General features: G+C 37.9%; 1 protein-coding gene across 2 annotated transcripts; it reads right to left on the reverse strand.

Annotated features, from left to right (window-relative positions):
* Positions 1–6680: 6680 nt before the first annotated feature.
* Positions 6681–14045, reverse strand: LOC119907490 (low density lipoprotein receptor adapter protein 1-like). 2 transcript variants are annotated; one of them, XR_005445112.1, is made up of 4 exons: positions 13749–14032; positions 12453–12487; positions 7444–7469; positions 6681–6941 (listed from the first exon to the last, which is right to left on the reverse strand). XR_005445112.1 is itself a non-coding variant. In XM_038725254.1 (3 exons), the coding sequence occupies exons 1-3, from the start codon at positions 13848–13850 to the stop codon at positions 6836–6838; spliced, it is 243 nt and encodes an 80-aa protein (XP_038581182.1). In that variant the 5' UTR covers positions 13851–14045; the 3' UTR covers positions 6681–6835. The 2 variants fall into 2 exon arrangements, 1 of the variants encoding a protein (XP_038581182.1); XM_038725254.1 differs by lacking the exon at positions 7444–7469 and having other exon boundaries at positions 13749–14045.
* Between the last annotated feature and the right edge of the window lie 1408 nt (positions 14046–15453).

Below are 15453 nucleotides of genomic sequence, written 5' to 3' on the forward strand. Positions count from 1 at the left end.
TAGAAGTCGTGCAATGTTGAAATCTGCATCTCACCAACAACAACTACACTTATCCAAGATGAAGCAGAAGTTAGGAGACGGTGTGTTGCAGTTCTTAAAGAACAAATTCAATAAGCCATTTCACCTGACCTTTAAATCAGGATGTTCCTAATCTAAAATGTAATTACACAGAAGGATCTAAGAATACAGCTCATCTCAAAATAGAAAGTGATTACAGTGTCTAAGGGATTAATAATTTATATTGTACACCCTTTTTTTCTCTTTAACTCTGTCTCAGTGCTGCGAACTTCTTTCCATTAGTTTTCAGGTGATTTATGGGCTGTTGTTATAGCTGAGATAAGCTGTGGTTAGATTTTAGATGTGATTCAGAGATCCAGGAGTGTATCTAAAAAATAAATAGGGTTTGCACTGGGGGTCTGATTTCATTATTGCAGCACTTGGCCCCTTGTTTCCATGTGCAGCAATATTGTGCAGCAATATAGCAGCCTCATCTGATCTCCATCTTTACTTAATTTATTTTTACCTGAGCAGAATAGATGGACAAGAAGGCCTGACATTCAAATACAATACACAAATGCATAAAAAACCAACCTATCGCGGTTTATTTTTAATGTGGTCTCTGGTAAGCTATAACTTTAAGAGGAAAAAGGTTTGTTAAAGTTGGAAACTGCTGCTACTGCATGCCCCAAAATCCAGTTTTTATAAATATAGCCTTTTATCATCTCCCTGTTGTCCATGAAAAATGTTCCATAGCACCACAAATATTATACAAATAGCAGCAACTAGGCATCATATGGTTCACTGCTGTGCACTAAATAACCTGCACAGTCATACCTCTGACTAAAAAGGGAAATATTCCCAGTACTTGAAGGTTAGTGCCCTCCATTTGCCACTTCTCCAGTTGCTGGAGTTCTAACCTTAGCATATCTGCCCTCCACAAGCCAGTCTCAATATATACTCTCAATATCAAACAGTGCAACCACTACCTACACAACATTAAGCCACTAGGGCAGTGTTGAACACCTTAGTAGTAGCTAATTAGCCATTTCAAAATTGTGTTAAATAGCCAATTAGCAATTAATTACACAGTTATGCATACTAAAAGAGCTGTTCATTCGCAGATCCCAGAACACCACGGTCAAATTAGACATCAGTAATGAACATATTGCCCCAAAGTTAAACAAGAATTCCTGAATTAAGAGTTTAATAAATTATAAACATAAAAGTATTTTGTCGGAATAGCTGGGAATACGTTAGGAGAATGTTTTTTGTTTTTAGTGTTTTCTTTTTTCCACCTTATCTAACCTAAATGTAGGCAAAAGGTGGTTTGGGTCACTGCTCAGGACGTCACAGTGACAGTGCTGCTTTTAACTGCAGAGTGCCTGTACAGACTAAATGTGTAGTCACCCTATCTGTGATCCGTACTTATATTCTTATCATTTCCTCATTACAGCTATGATTTACACTACAATTTGTCCATAAGAACGGGATGTGACTGGCTGCTGTAGACACGACATGACTTGCAGGTGGTCGGTTTGCGGTGAGCTCAGATTTGTCAAAGGAGAGCAGAAAGCAGCTGAAGTGGACAGACAGGCTCTTATAATTGACAGTAGTATATCATCAGTCTAATATAGTGATCAAAACAAAGCCAATATCAATAGTATTTTAAAACCTACAATTATGAACCACACAACTGTAATGCCACGGCACACTTACACAGTATATAGGCAGTTGTCAATGCAGCACATGAAAAAAAAGTTTTTTTTCCCCCGCAGCTTCGCTTAAGTGCTCTCTGCAGGCTGATCTCAGGCCCGCTACTCTTTGTTCCTCCACAGTTGAGTCCAGAGTTTTCTGGATAGTCCAGTCCTCCAGGATTAGAAACCAAGCTTTTCAGGTCAGTGCTGCTGAGGCTCCCAACACACCATGTTCCTCCCCACAGTCTGATAAAAGTGGACGGGTTGATACAGGTAAAATGAATGTCTTCTTCAACATATTATATAATTAGTTATTTCATTAGTCATTTGTTTACATTTACACTAAAGTCTGCAGCCTAGGATTCTATATCCTTGAATGGCTGATGTCTGACCCCTGTGAGTGAAACCAAATGTGATCTTCTAGACGTGTTTTTTTTTTTTTTTCCCCCCAAACTGTTGGTGCTGCACAGTCTCATAATGAGATTGGAGACATCCTGCCATGATGCGGCATTCATGTCCTTAGAAATTGAAAGGATATTTGCATACCTCTATAAACAGTCATCAGACTAAACAAACACTTACAGGGACCACAGACATCTCACAGAAACACACACACACACACACACACACACACACACACACACACACACACACACCAGATTATTATTTATACCAGTAATATGGGGGGCGGGGGAGCCCTTGTCTGAACCCTTGACAACCTTTCTGTTAAGTGTTCCAGGTGCAACATAATTTTTCAAAATTTGATGTGCTATTTGTCAGGTTTGGCAATGTGATAAATCGTTCTACCAAGCTACAGGTGCAGCTACACAATAATTAATTGCATCAGAAATTGAACTGCCTTGGTTAAGGATTGTACTCCTACATACAAGCTACAATTGTTTAATATCACTCAATCATACAATGTATAAATCATGTGGGAATTTCTGATGCACCATGTATGCATTCTTTATGTTTTCCATCAGTCATGAGCAGTGGGCTGAGTGAAAAGACACGTTGATGTGTCAGTCATGCAGACAGACAACAGAGAATGTCCGTACCTTGGATCAAACACAATGAGCTAGAAGATGTTTGCAAGAAAAACAGTATGGACCAAATTTAATGTTAAACAAGAATTCCTGAATTAGAGTTTAATAAATTATAAACATTATAAAAGTATTTTGTCAGAATAGCTGGGAATACGTTAGACGTTTAAACCAAAATGTTCTGGAAGGAAATGAAAAACAAAAACAAAAAAAACCCCTGCACACACTGAAATGTGTGATGCCTGCTCGTCTGTGGTCATTTAATTGCTTGTTTTTGAAGATGATGAAAGTCATTATTGATCAACTTATAAAGCAATTCTGGAATCAAATTGATTTGCTTCACTGCAATCATATTATCTGACAATGTTAAAGGCCAAACTGTATCTTTGTAATAAAACTGTATATAACTGAAGAAGCTCAGCCTTCTGCAAATTTGCTTCCATCTTCTAGAATAAAAATTACACTTGAGTGCAATGACATTTTTGTACAAAGTCTTTAATTATGCATAAATATGTTACAAACCATTATAGTTCCCAAATTCTGTACAATGTTTTACACAGTTACACAGGGCAACTGCTTGTGGTTTATACACAAATTGCTATTATCATAATATCGCAACACTGTTGGAAACCTACTAATTGCATAGATAGATAGAAAATAAGCACCTTCTTTGAAAAGTAAACTGATACTGTAAACGTCAGTGTTTAATTTGGGTAACAATAGCTTATCTGAAACCTCTCCGCTTTTTCAGTTGAAGGGCTTTCTCATTTTTACAAACCTCAAATGTTTTCTGGCCTCAAACCGTCACAGGCTGATTTGTATTCAGTGCGCTCCGGCTTCAAATTGGCAAGTGCAGGTCTGCCCCCCATCCCCCCGTAAAATTCTTGGCTGCATCCTTTCCATCCAAGATTTGCTGGGAATCTGATCACATCAGTTGTGTGCTGTGTATAACAAAACTCTTAGCAGGCCATAGAGTCCAGCAGATCAATCTGTGCCATAATGTAATTTATACAGGGATTGATCAATTTTAAATAAGGATCAGATCTAAATAAGGGGGGGGGGGGAGATCAAATTATGTTACACTGCTTTTGTTTTTACTTGAAAAATCAATCAAAAAGCCCTGCGATGGACTGGCGACCTGTCCAGGGTGTACCCCGCTGTTGCTTGATGTCAGCTGGGATTGGCTCCAGCCCCCCTGCGACCCTGTACGCAGGATAAGCGGTTGACAATGAATGGATAGATGGATCAATCAAAAAGAGCAAAGACTTGGTGAAGACTATATCCAAGTGTAATATCTAATAGGACCTCTTACAGGTTGTGCAGAACTCCAGAGTTTATTCTTATGAGTAAACGTGCCTTAAAACTGTTATCTGTTGTTTGTCATTATTGAAAACCAATTCGGAGACTGAGCACTCCTGGACAACAGCCCATCTCCAGATATCACTCAATAGCACTGAATCAGCGATACTGAAGCACCAACACGTGAATCAATCGGTCAGTCAATGACAGAGCAGAAAAGGTGAGAAAACGTTGTAAGATGTTGAAGAGACAGGTAAGGGAAAATGACAAGACTGCATTCTGACGGCGCACTCTGCTGACCTTGAACTTCAGCCAATAAAATGCAAACATGGCTAAATAAATCATCCGCAGACTTGCTGGAGGCGATTTATGATATCCAAACAGTACCAGAGTGTTCTTTAGTACCAGTACCCAGTGGAGCTGCCATTTCAGCCAGATAGGTACGAAACAATGCAATCAAGTTTCATGGCGTAACCTGATAAATCTTCCAATTATTCGGCAGAGGGTGTCATGACAACACAGAGCCCCCTTTCCACCTCCCGCCGTCACAATGATTCTCAGTCGTGATGCCATGAATACAGAGAGAAGGACCACTTCAGCCAATATAATATCGTCTTGACACAGTGAACATTATCTGAGCGGTGGATAAAAATAATTAGCGGAGTCTGCGCAGACACTTTGTCTATAATAAGATTTCAGACAGAGGACTGTTTGCTGTTTTGTGGCACAGATTGCCGTTAAGCGAGAAAATGTGAACTGTGTCGATCAATGTAACAGGTGATTACAAACTTGAGTATATGATTATTTTTTTCTACTTTATGAATGTTTACTGTATGTGGGTTACTAAAGGTTTTTTTTGGAAAAATAAAGCAATTCCTGCAGTAATAAAAACCACATACAATCACATTTGTACAAATTGTCTAACCTAATGCAAAACAAGCATCTACACATTCACAAGAGTGACAATTATTTTTGAAACCCTGATTCTATTCATCCTACTTAATTTATAATGATACAATATGCATACATAAATTACACAGCTTTGACATTGAAAAAATACAGCATATGGAAATAGGTTTCTTTACTATAATAGTTTGTCCTTGCCATACAATTGTCCTCATAACCTTACATCATCGCTTTTCTTTGACAGCAACATCTTTATGTACAGTAGCAGGTGACTGAAGAAGGAGGCGACCGAACATTACATTTTGCTTACATTTAAGGAAGAGTGCTGAAACTGATTGTTACAGGAATGTCAGCCTGTTTCTGCGAGAGAAAGGTTTGCTGTTGTGTTGAGTGAGGAAGGTGTGTTTTGTTTACGTTGCAAACACAATCTCTTTATTAACATTTACATCCTATTGACATTGTTAACACAAAGCAAGCAGGCGCAATAGTCATCAGTGGGTTAACTTTTGATTACTGTATCATCAGAATTTATCGCTATAGTAAGATTGTCGAGTGTGTTTTTAATTAACTCAAGATTTTTAAAAAACAGATAAAGATTTGTTTAACTTAAAGGGGCACTCCGTTGATTTTAAACATCAAGGTCAGTTTGCTCATCATGATTAGTAGTACTCAGCCTGGGAAAACAGTTGTGTAACTTCTGTAGCTCTGGAGGGAGCACTCCAAAATCAGAAAAAATAACCCTGATGATGTCATAGTGATGTCATCGGGGTTATCTTGACTTGGAGGCTTAACATTTTTAACATCTGCCTTACAAACTGGGAGCACAGAGTTTGAAATACATGGGTGTTTACCAGGCAAGTAGAATCTAATAAAAAACACTACCAAATTGCATTATGGGAAATGTAGGATCCAGTGTTTTAGTGTACTCCCAATACTAGGGAGTACAGGCGAGGATATATCTTGCGCCTTCAATTTTGATCATTCTTTTTTAATCCGCCTCTTTTGAGTCTCCCGACTTTATGAAAACGCATCAGTAAATCACTACAGTACCCCTTTAAATGTCAAACTATAATTGTCAAGTGTGCTGCCTCCTAATCTCTAGTTTACTAAATGCATTTCTTTAAGCCCAGTAATGAGACTGAATGAAAAGAGCAAATGTAAATGTCTACACTACAGAGCAAAACTAAGCTTGATGTTCATTCTTGACTTTTTACAGCTTTAAGCAACATCTGACAGCCCTCAGTAAATAAAATTGCTCGGTTGTCATAGTGATGGATGGATAACAGGTGGATAAAAAAAAAAAAAAAGTATGTATAATTGATCCAATATCATGACTGAAGATTTGTACCATTTCTGCTGTGACTTCTAACGGTGGACTTCTTCCACTGACAGCTGAGACTGGCAGCTGTTACAAGCAAACACCAAGAAAGTGATGACAACGTATATACACAAATGTCTGGACTTCATGATGCTGAGAAAATCCTCATCAGAGTGGAATCCACATGTGACAGTATTTTTTTTTTTTACAAGTTTAGATTAAAAGGAGACTCCATACATGGTATTCATCCTGTGATCTTCCATGAGTACTTCTTTTGAGTAGAAATGTGCAACATCTTTCATCCGGCAGTTTGTTGAGAATTTGACTACGGCACTGTGTGTGGTGACTGGCAGGCATTCATAGAAATAGCAGTTTATAATATCAGGATATTAATTCTTGCTTCTCTGAAGCAGCCAGGATATCAAATAGAGCCTCTCTGATTCAGATTGTGCACCAGGAAATGTGATATGTTTTGTCTGTTCAGTGATGTATGCTGTGTTGGTCTTGGGACCCGTTGTAGGATTTATGTCTAATTTCTGTGCGGCTGTAAGTTGGGCTGCTATTGCCGGTGTGTGTTACTCAAATTCGTTGTTGCTGATAGACAACAGATTCTCATTTGAGACCTCCTGGGGACTCAGAGCTGCATCGTCAGAGATGGGTTCGGAGCGGGACTCGGCCAGTCTGACAGAGACAGAAAGAGAGGAAGACAGAAGTAATATTGCTACAGAGGTCAGAGGCAGTAAGTATTTGTCATCAGGGTTCACAGGATATTTAAAGGTTAAAAACTGAAGAAAGGATATCACAAGCACACAAAAGGTGGTTGATTTGAATGACTGGAATGACTGTGAACAAGTCGGAGGAAATATGTACTATGCAACAATGTGAACACATAAGTTGATTCATATCTCCTTTCCAACTGTCATGCACAGTTGATTAAAGGCAAGCCATAATAATAGCTGGTTAGATGAACAACATTAGGACTCTATAAATTTTTGTTTTTGTTTTTCTATTTTAAGGTCCAAGGATGCGAACCACTGCAAACACAGATGATTTGCTTATTTCTGGACAGTCTGTTTTTGGTGTAAAAATAGAATGGCACTGTACATGAGTGAGTGATACTCTAAATGTAAGGCCTCATGTAACATGCAGAACGAAACATGTAAATAGCATGCATGTCACTTACCGGTCTCCATCTCTACATCCACGTTGCTGAATGCCAGGTAAAGTAGAAGACAGATAGGAAATTATGACTATGTGACTCAATTAAATACTTACATTTTAATTGTATTATTGTAGTATTCTTAAATACTAATCAAGCCATTTAATTAAACACGTTTAAACTGTAGTTGATGTCAATAGTTGTGAGCTTCAATTGCCCTGGCTTTAAGCACTGAGCCTCCACTTGAATCTTCTACTCTAACATCTAGATTTTTTACAGAGCCATAAACCCTGACCTGTGCTGATATAGTTAATTGGAAACCATTCTACTGATGTTGGTTTGGCTGCACCATTTGTAGCTCAAGCTAGAAGGCTATAAAGCACTGCTAGCGACCACTAGAGGCAGTGCAGCTACTTACACACAAGTGCAATAAATTGGTTTTGCAGTGAAGCGCCCACCCACAGACCAACAAACTGACCCGCAATGCCATCTGTAAATTCACCCATTCTCTAAAGAGGCTAAAAGTTAGCAGAAAATAAGCTCACAAGCCTGTTCATAGTAGTTTTCTGTACAGGAGATGCAGTCAAACATGAAAGGTAAAAACAATGCCCCTAACATTTTTACCCCAATGTGTGCATCTACTACTAATTACTATCGGAAGATTTTATGTTATAAGCTACACAAAGCTCCTTAAAGCACCAAGCAGTAGAGGACCAAACAGTTCACAGCTGTGGCCAGGGAGCGTCATTTCTTCAGAATCTAAAATGTTGACATACTGTTTTGTGATCGGACCAAAATCTAATGCTTGACCACTGGCTGCTGCAGAGGTCCCAAAACCTTTTCAAACCATGGCAGCCCTTCACAACCAAATACAGAAAATGCTGGTCTGCGCCTTTTTCCACTGTAATCTTTTCTAAATGCCACATGTGTGGTCAAGTAGGTGTTTTTCTCACTTGCTTGTGTTTTGTCTATTTGGAGTTGAGCTTTCAGGGCCACCATAGTCAAAAGTTTGATCCCTGAACATTCAGAATGGTGCCTAAAGACAAAGAGCATGACCATCCTCTGTTGATCTAAAAACACTCCCAGTGTCAAGGACAGATCGTATCCACCATTTGTGCACCACCACCTCACTTCCTCGCTGACTTCTGCATAGGAGATCTGCTCTAATACTCCCACTACAAAATCCTTTCCTCAAGGATATCAGATTTAGACACTTCTTTAAGTGTTCCGCCTTCCTCCATTTGACAACTGTCCACACTTGAGGACAGCACTTTCTCATCCCTGCTGAGAACGGCATCAGTAATGACCTGCCTCCCTCTTCTGAACTCCCAGCCAGCTTCCACATAGACACTGCTGTGTAAATTCTCTGCCTCTCATTTACCAATTTGCTTTAACCAAAGCTTTTCATGCTCCAACACAACAAACAGATCTTCTAGCCACAACTTACTGAGATGCAATCTCTTTAATGTGTAGGGTACCATCCCTCTGCTGTGCTCCTCTCTTTAGGGAGGGCAGACACAGCACTGCAGACACATACACATGTATCAGCAGGTTATGTGAAGAAATGAAAAGCCATGCAGAGGGCTCAGACACTCACTGGACAGTTTGGCCTACATTCGTTATAGTTTGTTGTGCATGTAGGGACATTATCAAAGAGCTTTGATGGGTTTTGAGTTTGGCAAAAAGTGTGCTTATAGTATGTGATATTATATTACATATATCTTTTATTATTATTTTCATCACACCTTTATGAGTCTGTTACCTGTGAGACTCACATCTGTCTCTCTGCAGGCATCTCACGCTATTAAATTACAATTTCACAGACCGCCGCACTTCTAAGAAAATAGAAAGTGTTGCATTGTAATCCTAGTTCAGTGACTGATGTGCTGTGGAGTACCCTTCTGGGCTTCAGTCACTGTGACAGCTCTGTCAGTAAAGGTAGGCGATCATGTTGGCAGTAGAGGAAGCGATAGTCATTTCTATTGTCTGCAATGGTTCAAGAGTGGCACAGTGACCTCACAAGAGTTCAGACTGCTCACTAGATACACATGATTTCTATAGTCACTCAGCTCAGTGTTACAGGCTTACAATAGCCTATTCAAATAGATTGTTATAACGTGATATAGTATATGTTATATAATAAAATCAAACAAATTATCAGTAAAAAGCTTCTTTAGCACCAGGGTAATATCACAGGTATGACATTTATTGTACACAAAACAGTATCAATACTGGACTATAAACAACCTTTAGGAATGGATAATAGATGATTTCATATTTCTTAGTTTTTAACATTTTTGTATATTTATTTTGTTGAATCTAACAAAATGAAACAAAATGAAAATGAAAATCTCACTACAAAATAAAAAGGACTAAGGAAACTGAACATAAAGTGGAAGCAGTTTTCTCCCTTATTGCTAAGAAGTGCAAAAATTGCCATTTAAGTATAGGTAATTTTAAGACCTATACGTGTTCTAAAAGTAGATTATAGGGTGTTCACATTAGGCTTGAAAATTTCTTATCCACCTTCCCTAGATTGGTTTTATTAAGCAGAGACAAACACAGGAGAACATCAGGGAAACAATAAGACATGTTACAGAAAGTAAGATAGATACCTGTAGAGGCCCAACTGGCATTTGATGCTGTTAGCTGAATTTTTATAAAAAGTCTTAGAGGGTTAAAGTAAATGAGGACTTCACTGCTCCATTAACCCTACACCTGGCATGCAATAAATCTCTTCTCATTTGTTCCTCATAAGACACAAGACTCAAAAATTTTGCAATTTACAGAGAATACCACTCTTAAGATGATGTGGTTTTGTTAATTTTCCCTTCATTTAAGGGACGAAAGCTTCATTATATTGGAAAGGAAAGGTATTCCATCCTACTGTACTCATTAGGGGGGCACTAAAGAGAGTCAGGACTGTATGGGAATATAATTTAGGACCGCAATATCTCTACATATCCCTCTGAATCCCTCACTATTTTAGAACAATCCCAAAAGACATTCTTTGGCAGGACAGAATTAAAATATTTTTATCTACTTCTATTTCTGAATATAATACTAAAATAATATCTGATAGATCAAACGGTTTTTAAAATAGAAAATTAGAGGAGGCGTATTGAAGAGAAATGAGTTAGGGAAAGTAATAGAGTGCTATAAGGTTTGTCAAATACAGTGGAAGACTAAAGGTTCCCTTATTTGGAGATAATTTTGTTGGAAGAGTTTTGTCCAATTCTTCATTACTCCTCTGCAGAAGCGACACACAACAACTAATTCTGACTGTTGGAGCCAGACATATACTGAAAATCATCATTATTCTGGTCCTGTCCTGTTTTTATCACTCAGCACAGACCAAACTTTAGACGAGATATTCAGAACTTCAATCCCTCTTAGATTCGATGTCCTATACCTATGCAACACCTCACAAGTGACAAACTCTGAAGATAGGGCCCTTATTGAAATTCTGCTTGCTGCATGTAAAAAAGCTATAAGTCATAAATGGCTAAATCCTTAGGCACCCTTAATTTATAACTGGAGGTAGTTCATCAAACATGTATAATGGAGAAATTGACATACTCACTCACAGTACACCAAGATACATCTACAAATATCCGGCAAAGGTGGATTGAGTTCATTAGATCCCGAAGACAAGACTATACATGAAGCACAATTACATCATTTAAGGATATTCGCATTCCTCTCAATTGTTTGTACATAGTTCTGTTTGGTAACAACAATATTTGTTGCAGCTGGGAAGACACTAGTTAATATTAATTTCTTCTGGAATTATCATTTAATTGTTTGGTTGTTTTCTTTATTTGTTTTGTCCCCATTTTTATTTACATTCCAATTGTGTTACAAGTGCAAAGTGAGAGCCTTCTTTAAGTCAACAATTTAGATTTTTCTTCTTGTGATTTTATTGTCATTATTATTGTACCACAGTGCCATAGGAGGATTTATAACACAATTTAAGTGACAGTAGAGAAGGCTGTCTTCACGATGTAATATAATAAAAACTGTGCTGTGCTTTTGGTTTGGTTGTAGTTGGTCTTTTCTTCCTTTTAAATTATTTTATGTGTTTCTTCATTTTTTTTTCCTTCATTTAATATATGTAATTGTCAAAAAAGGGTGGGAAATGCAAAGTAATTCCAATAGTAAACAAACTAAAATTCTTAATCTTTCCCATGACTAGAGACACAATTAAGCATTTCTCAGCCAAAATCCCCTATTAACCAGATAATAATCACTTTTGGGTTTTAGGAACAAAATCTGGGCTATTTTACTAAGTATTTCAATACTGGTGTTATACAAGGTAGTGGATCAAGTCACATCCAAAAACTGCTTTAATTAGAGCTGATTGACTCCAAAACTGCCTCGTTTTATTCGGTTCTGGTTTAATAAGACACCAGAGCTTTACAGAACCTACAGTACCTACAGCGGCCTATAATGTTAAATTAGAAGGAAGTCCTCCAGGACAACTAACACGCTGAGCATGCTGGGAAAACTATCAGGAGCTTTATCAAATGGAGTGTTTTACTTTTTCTTTCTACTGCTAACAGCCGAACACTCAAATGAATCTATCTTGTAATATCTTTCTAAATCTCTAAAAGCGGTGGTAATGCCTCAACAGATGCTGCTATAACCTTGTGTTTTCATGCATCCTTCCTACATTAGGTCATTGCCATGGCTGCAATGTCATCTTTCTGCATGGAATTAACTGAGAAAAGAAAACTAGTGCATGCCCTGTCTGTGTCTATCCATGGGTGTGAATTTCAATAAAAATCTGTGTCAGTCAATGTGTCAAATGAAGGTCTTACCTTCAGCACAACTGTCATCCTCTGAAATTGCTCGACAGTATTTAAAAGGTGATCTATCACCGTTAAGAGTTCAATCACCATAAAAATGGTTTCATATATTTGGTTTTCTGGGAGGGGAACACTTAAGTGAGCATGAACAATCCCATCTCTTTCTACAAATTAAAAAATATATCCCCAGAGTTCAGCAGACTTGCAGTCACATAAAAAGGTTACCTTGAGAAAGCATCATCGAATCCATCCTCCACATCCTGTTGGGACACAAACAATATGAATCAATACACACATAAATGACTCCTAATGACAATCCTGCTGCTCTGTGCTTTCAAGCTGCCTCATCCCTGAGTCAGCTGTACTTCATAGCATGTGTCGCCTTGCATTGTTGTAATTTATTACATATATAAAAATATGATAATATAAATACCTGTCTGTCCAATTTATACTGAAAATATTAAATTTAACCTGTCAAACACGGAAGGATTAGAAACTACACAAATGAGTCAACAGTAAGAGGAGAGCATTAAAGATCAATTTGACCAGCTGATGAAATCTAACTCCATTAAAGCATAATTTCTCTAGGGAGAGAAATATCCTATTACAGAAAATATGTCACAATGAACACAGATGAATTTGTGTGAGATCAGCATGTGGGAAAGATTTTTCAATGAAAATGCTGTCACCTAGTGTTAAGACTCTGTAAGTGAACACCAGGATGGTGACTAAAGCGCATCTGCAGCGTGAACATTTAAAATGATTTAAAACTACACGTAACTGCTGCAATTGTAGCAAAGTATTTACTGGTATAAATTAAAGAAGTAATAATTTTTTTTGACTTTCACAACAGTACAGCTGTTTCAAATGCTTTTTATATGTACAACTTTAATTACTTTACTGTGTATAATTTAAATACACTCTACAGTAGTACAGTAAAGTATATAAAATATAGCTTACTGTAGTTTAAATTATAATTAGGCTATAGCCTAAAACCGTATTGTGCCCTTAACCAGGGCCCTGTTTTTATTTAAACAGCATTTGTTTATGAATGATTCTGTACCAAGCTTTTTGATCCTCCGGTTTCCATTATATGTATAATTTAAAAACATTTAGTATTTTAGATGATTTTTGATAATCTTGTAAATTACAGAGATTGCATGTTTTAATATTAAGAGAAAGGCAATACGGTGTGATTGATAAAACATTTTAAAAAATCCTAGAGACATGGTAGTCCAATACACTGTATGCTATTGGCACAAATACTAGCCTTACTAAGCTGACAGGAAAACGCTGATGGTGTCATGTTACCTTACTTTTCCTAATGAGTTCTAAAAGTAGGGCGATTTACAGATTTAAAATTTGGGAAAAAGACTAGTTTTGCATCGGCACCACAAGTTGCAGAATTCAGTGTCAGGAGAGAAGACATTGGATTGCTCATTCCCTGTCTGTTGCCTAATCATAAATCATTTTGGCCCAATCAGACCAATCAGCAATTTGGAGGCAGATGTTGTGACCTACCCAAGAGTCATGTTTGATTGGTCGCCTTCGAGTAGGGTTACTACGAGGTGAGGGCGAGCTGAGTGAAGCAGAGAAGAAGGGCCTCCGGAGCTTCTCCTCCATACCAACAGGCTTGTGTACTTCTGGATCTGAGGGAGATGGTAGTGTGGATGAAAAGTTAACAGGGAAATAGAATGAAAAAAAGAAGAGAAGAGGAAAAGGAAAAACACGTGGTACATCCAGACACAGAAGAGAGAAGGAGAGACTTATCAGCTTTTTTGTGACATATCAGCTACAGCCTGTGGCACCGGCAGCTTTCTATGCAACAAGCTGAATTTAAATCATCTCTCTAACGCTTTTATAAGTCTGTCCAGTTATTCTCAAGGTCCTGGAGCCTTTCACATCATATTTTCTCTTGGTCCTTGGGCCACTACCACTGGCAGTGGAGCAAATTTTAATTTAAGAAGCTGGAAAATCCAGCTCTTAACTAACAATAAACTGAATGGATGATTAAGTCTCATTTCGCAGACTCTTTGACCCCCTGAGTAGCGGAAAACATTTTGACCTATAAATGTCACGGCCATTGGAAAGTACTTAAAATCTACTGCTCCCCTGAATGACTAATGAGTGGCGTATAATTAAGTGATTTGTCCTCCATGTATTTGAGAGGTGATTGACGTAAGTTAAATTACGTCAGCGTCAAACTTAGTCTCACTGTCACGTGCATGCTAAGACTGGAAAAGGAATTTTCAAGTCATTATGCAACTGACTACAGGAGCATTTACTTACTCGTGTTCACTGTAAACTGTTGGGTATGTGTCTGGAGGAATTTGGCCTTGTGAGGATGCAAGTACTTTAAACATGCATCTAATCACTGTCTCATTTCAGTGACTGCAGCACATTACAGTGGCCATTTTTACAGCACTAATCAGATCATTGGAGGGGGGGACTTATTAGTTGTTAGAGCCTTAGATTTTATATGGTACAAAGTACTGCAAGATGGTTGATAGTTTTCCACAGGACCTGCTAACAAACACCTGCTTTAAGGGCAGACAGCTCTCACTAGCTCACACTTTATAGCTGCTAAATGAATTGTGCAAACATTTGTCAGAAGCTATTTAATGCTAACATACCTTTTTTTATGCTAACCTAACTTTTTTATTTTTATATTAATGTGACTTGTGTGGTTATGGGTGTCTGTGTTTTTAACCCGAGCTGCCCAATGATGTGGTTTTGGAACACAGGCAGGTAATTTCTTTTTAGCTATAGACCTAAATTTGTGTAGTCTGCGTTAGCGTTATCACAGCTACTTGCTGCTGTTTTCACTGGTAACATTATATGTGACATGTTAGCTAGCTGTAGGACACATGTCTATCAGAGTGTGATGTGTGGTAAAAAAAAAAGTTTTAGAAATGTGAGTGTTGTATAAAAATTCACATCTAAAAGTAGTTTATATATGTGCTATTATGGCAATGGGTGTTCTACACCACTGCTGTGAGCACATTTTTGACTGTTTGTAAACAGGAAACCCATCTATTAGGTTTAAGGGAATAGTTTGACATTTGGGAAATATTTGTTGAGAATTAGATGAGAAGATTGATACTATTCACAAATAGTGGGTCTACAGGGAGGTTATGTGCCCCAAAGTACTGCTTTAACACTTAATTTCTTTTTGTAGGGATTAAACAACTGAGATTTAGTTAATTAGTCAGCTTCAGAGCTGCAG

The sequence above is a fragment of the Micropterus salmoides genome, unplaced genomic scaffold, assembly GCF_014851395.1.
Source record: "Micropterus salmoides isolate LMB-PRFRI ecotype aquatic unplaced genomic scaffold, ASM1485139v1 Ms_hic_scaffold_17, whole genome shotgun sequence".
In the NCBI taxonomy this organism is placed as follows: Eukaryota; Metazoa; Chordata; class Actinopteri; order Centrarchiformes; family Centrarchidae; genus Micropterus; species Micropterus salmoides.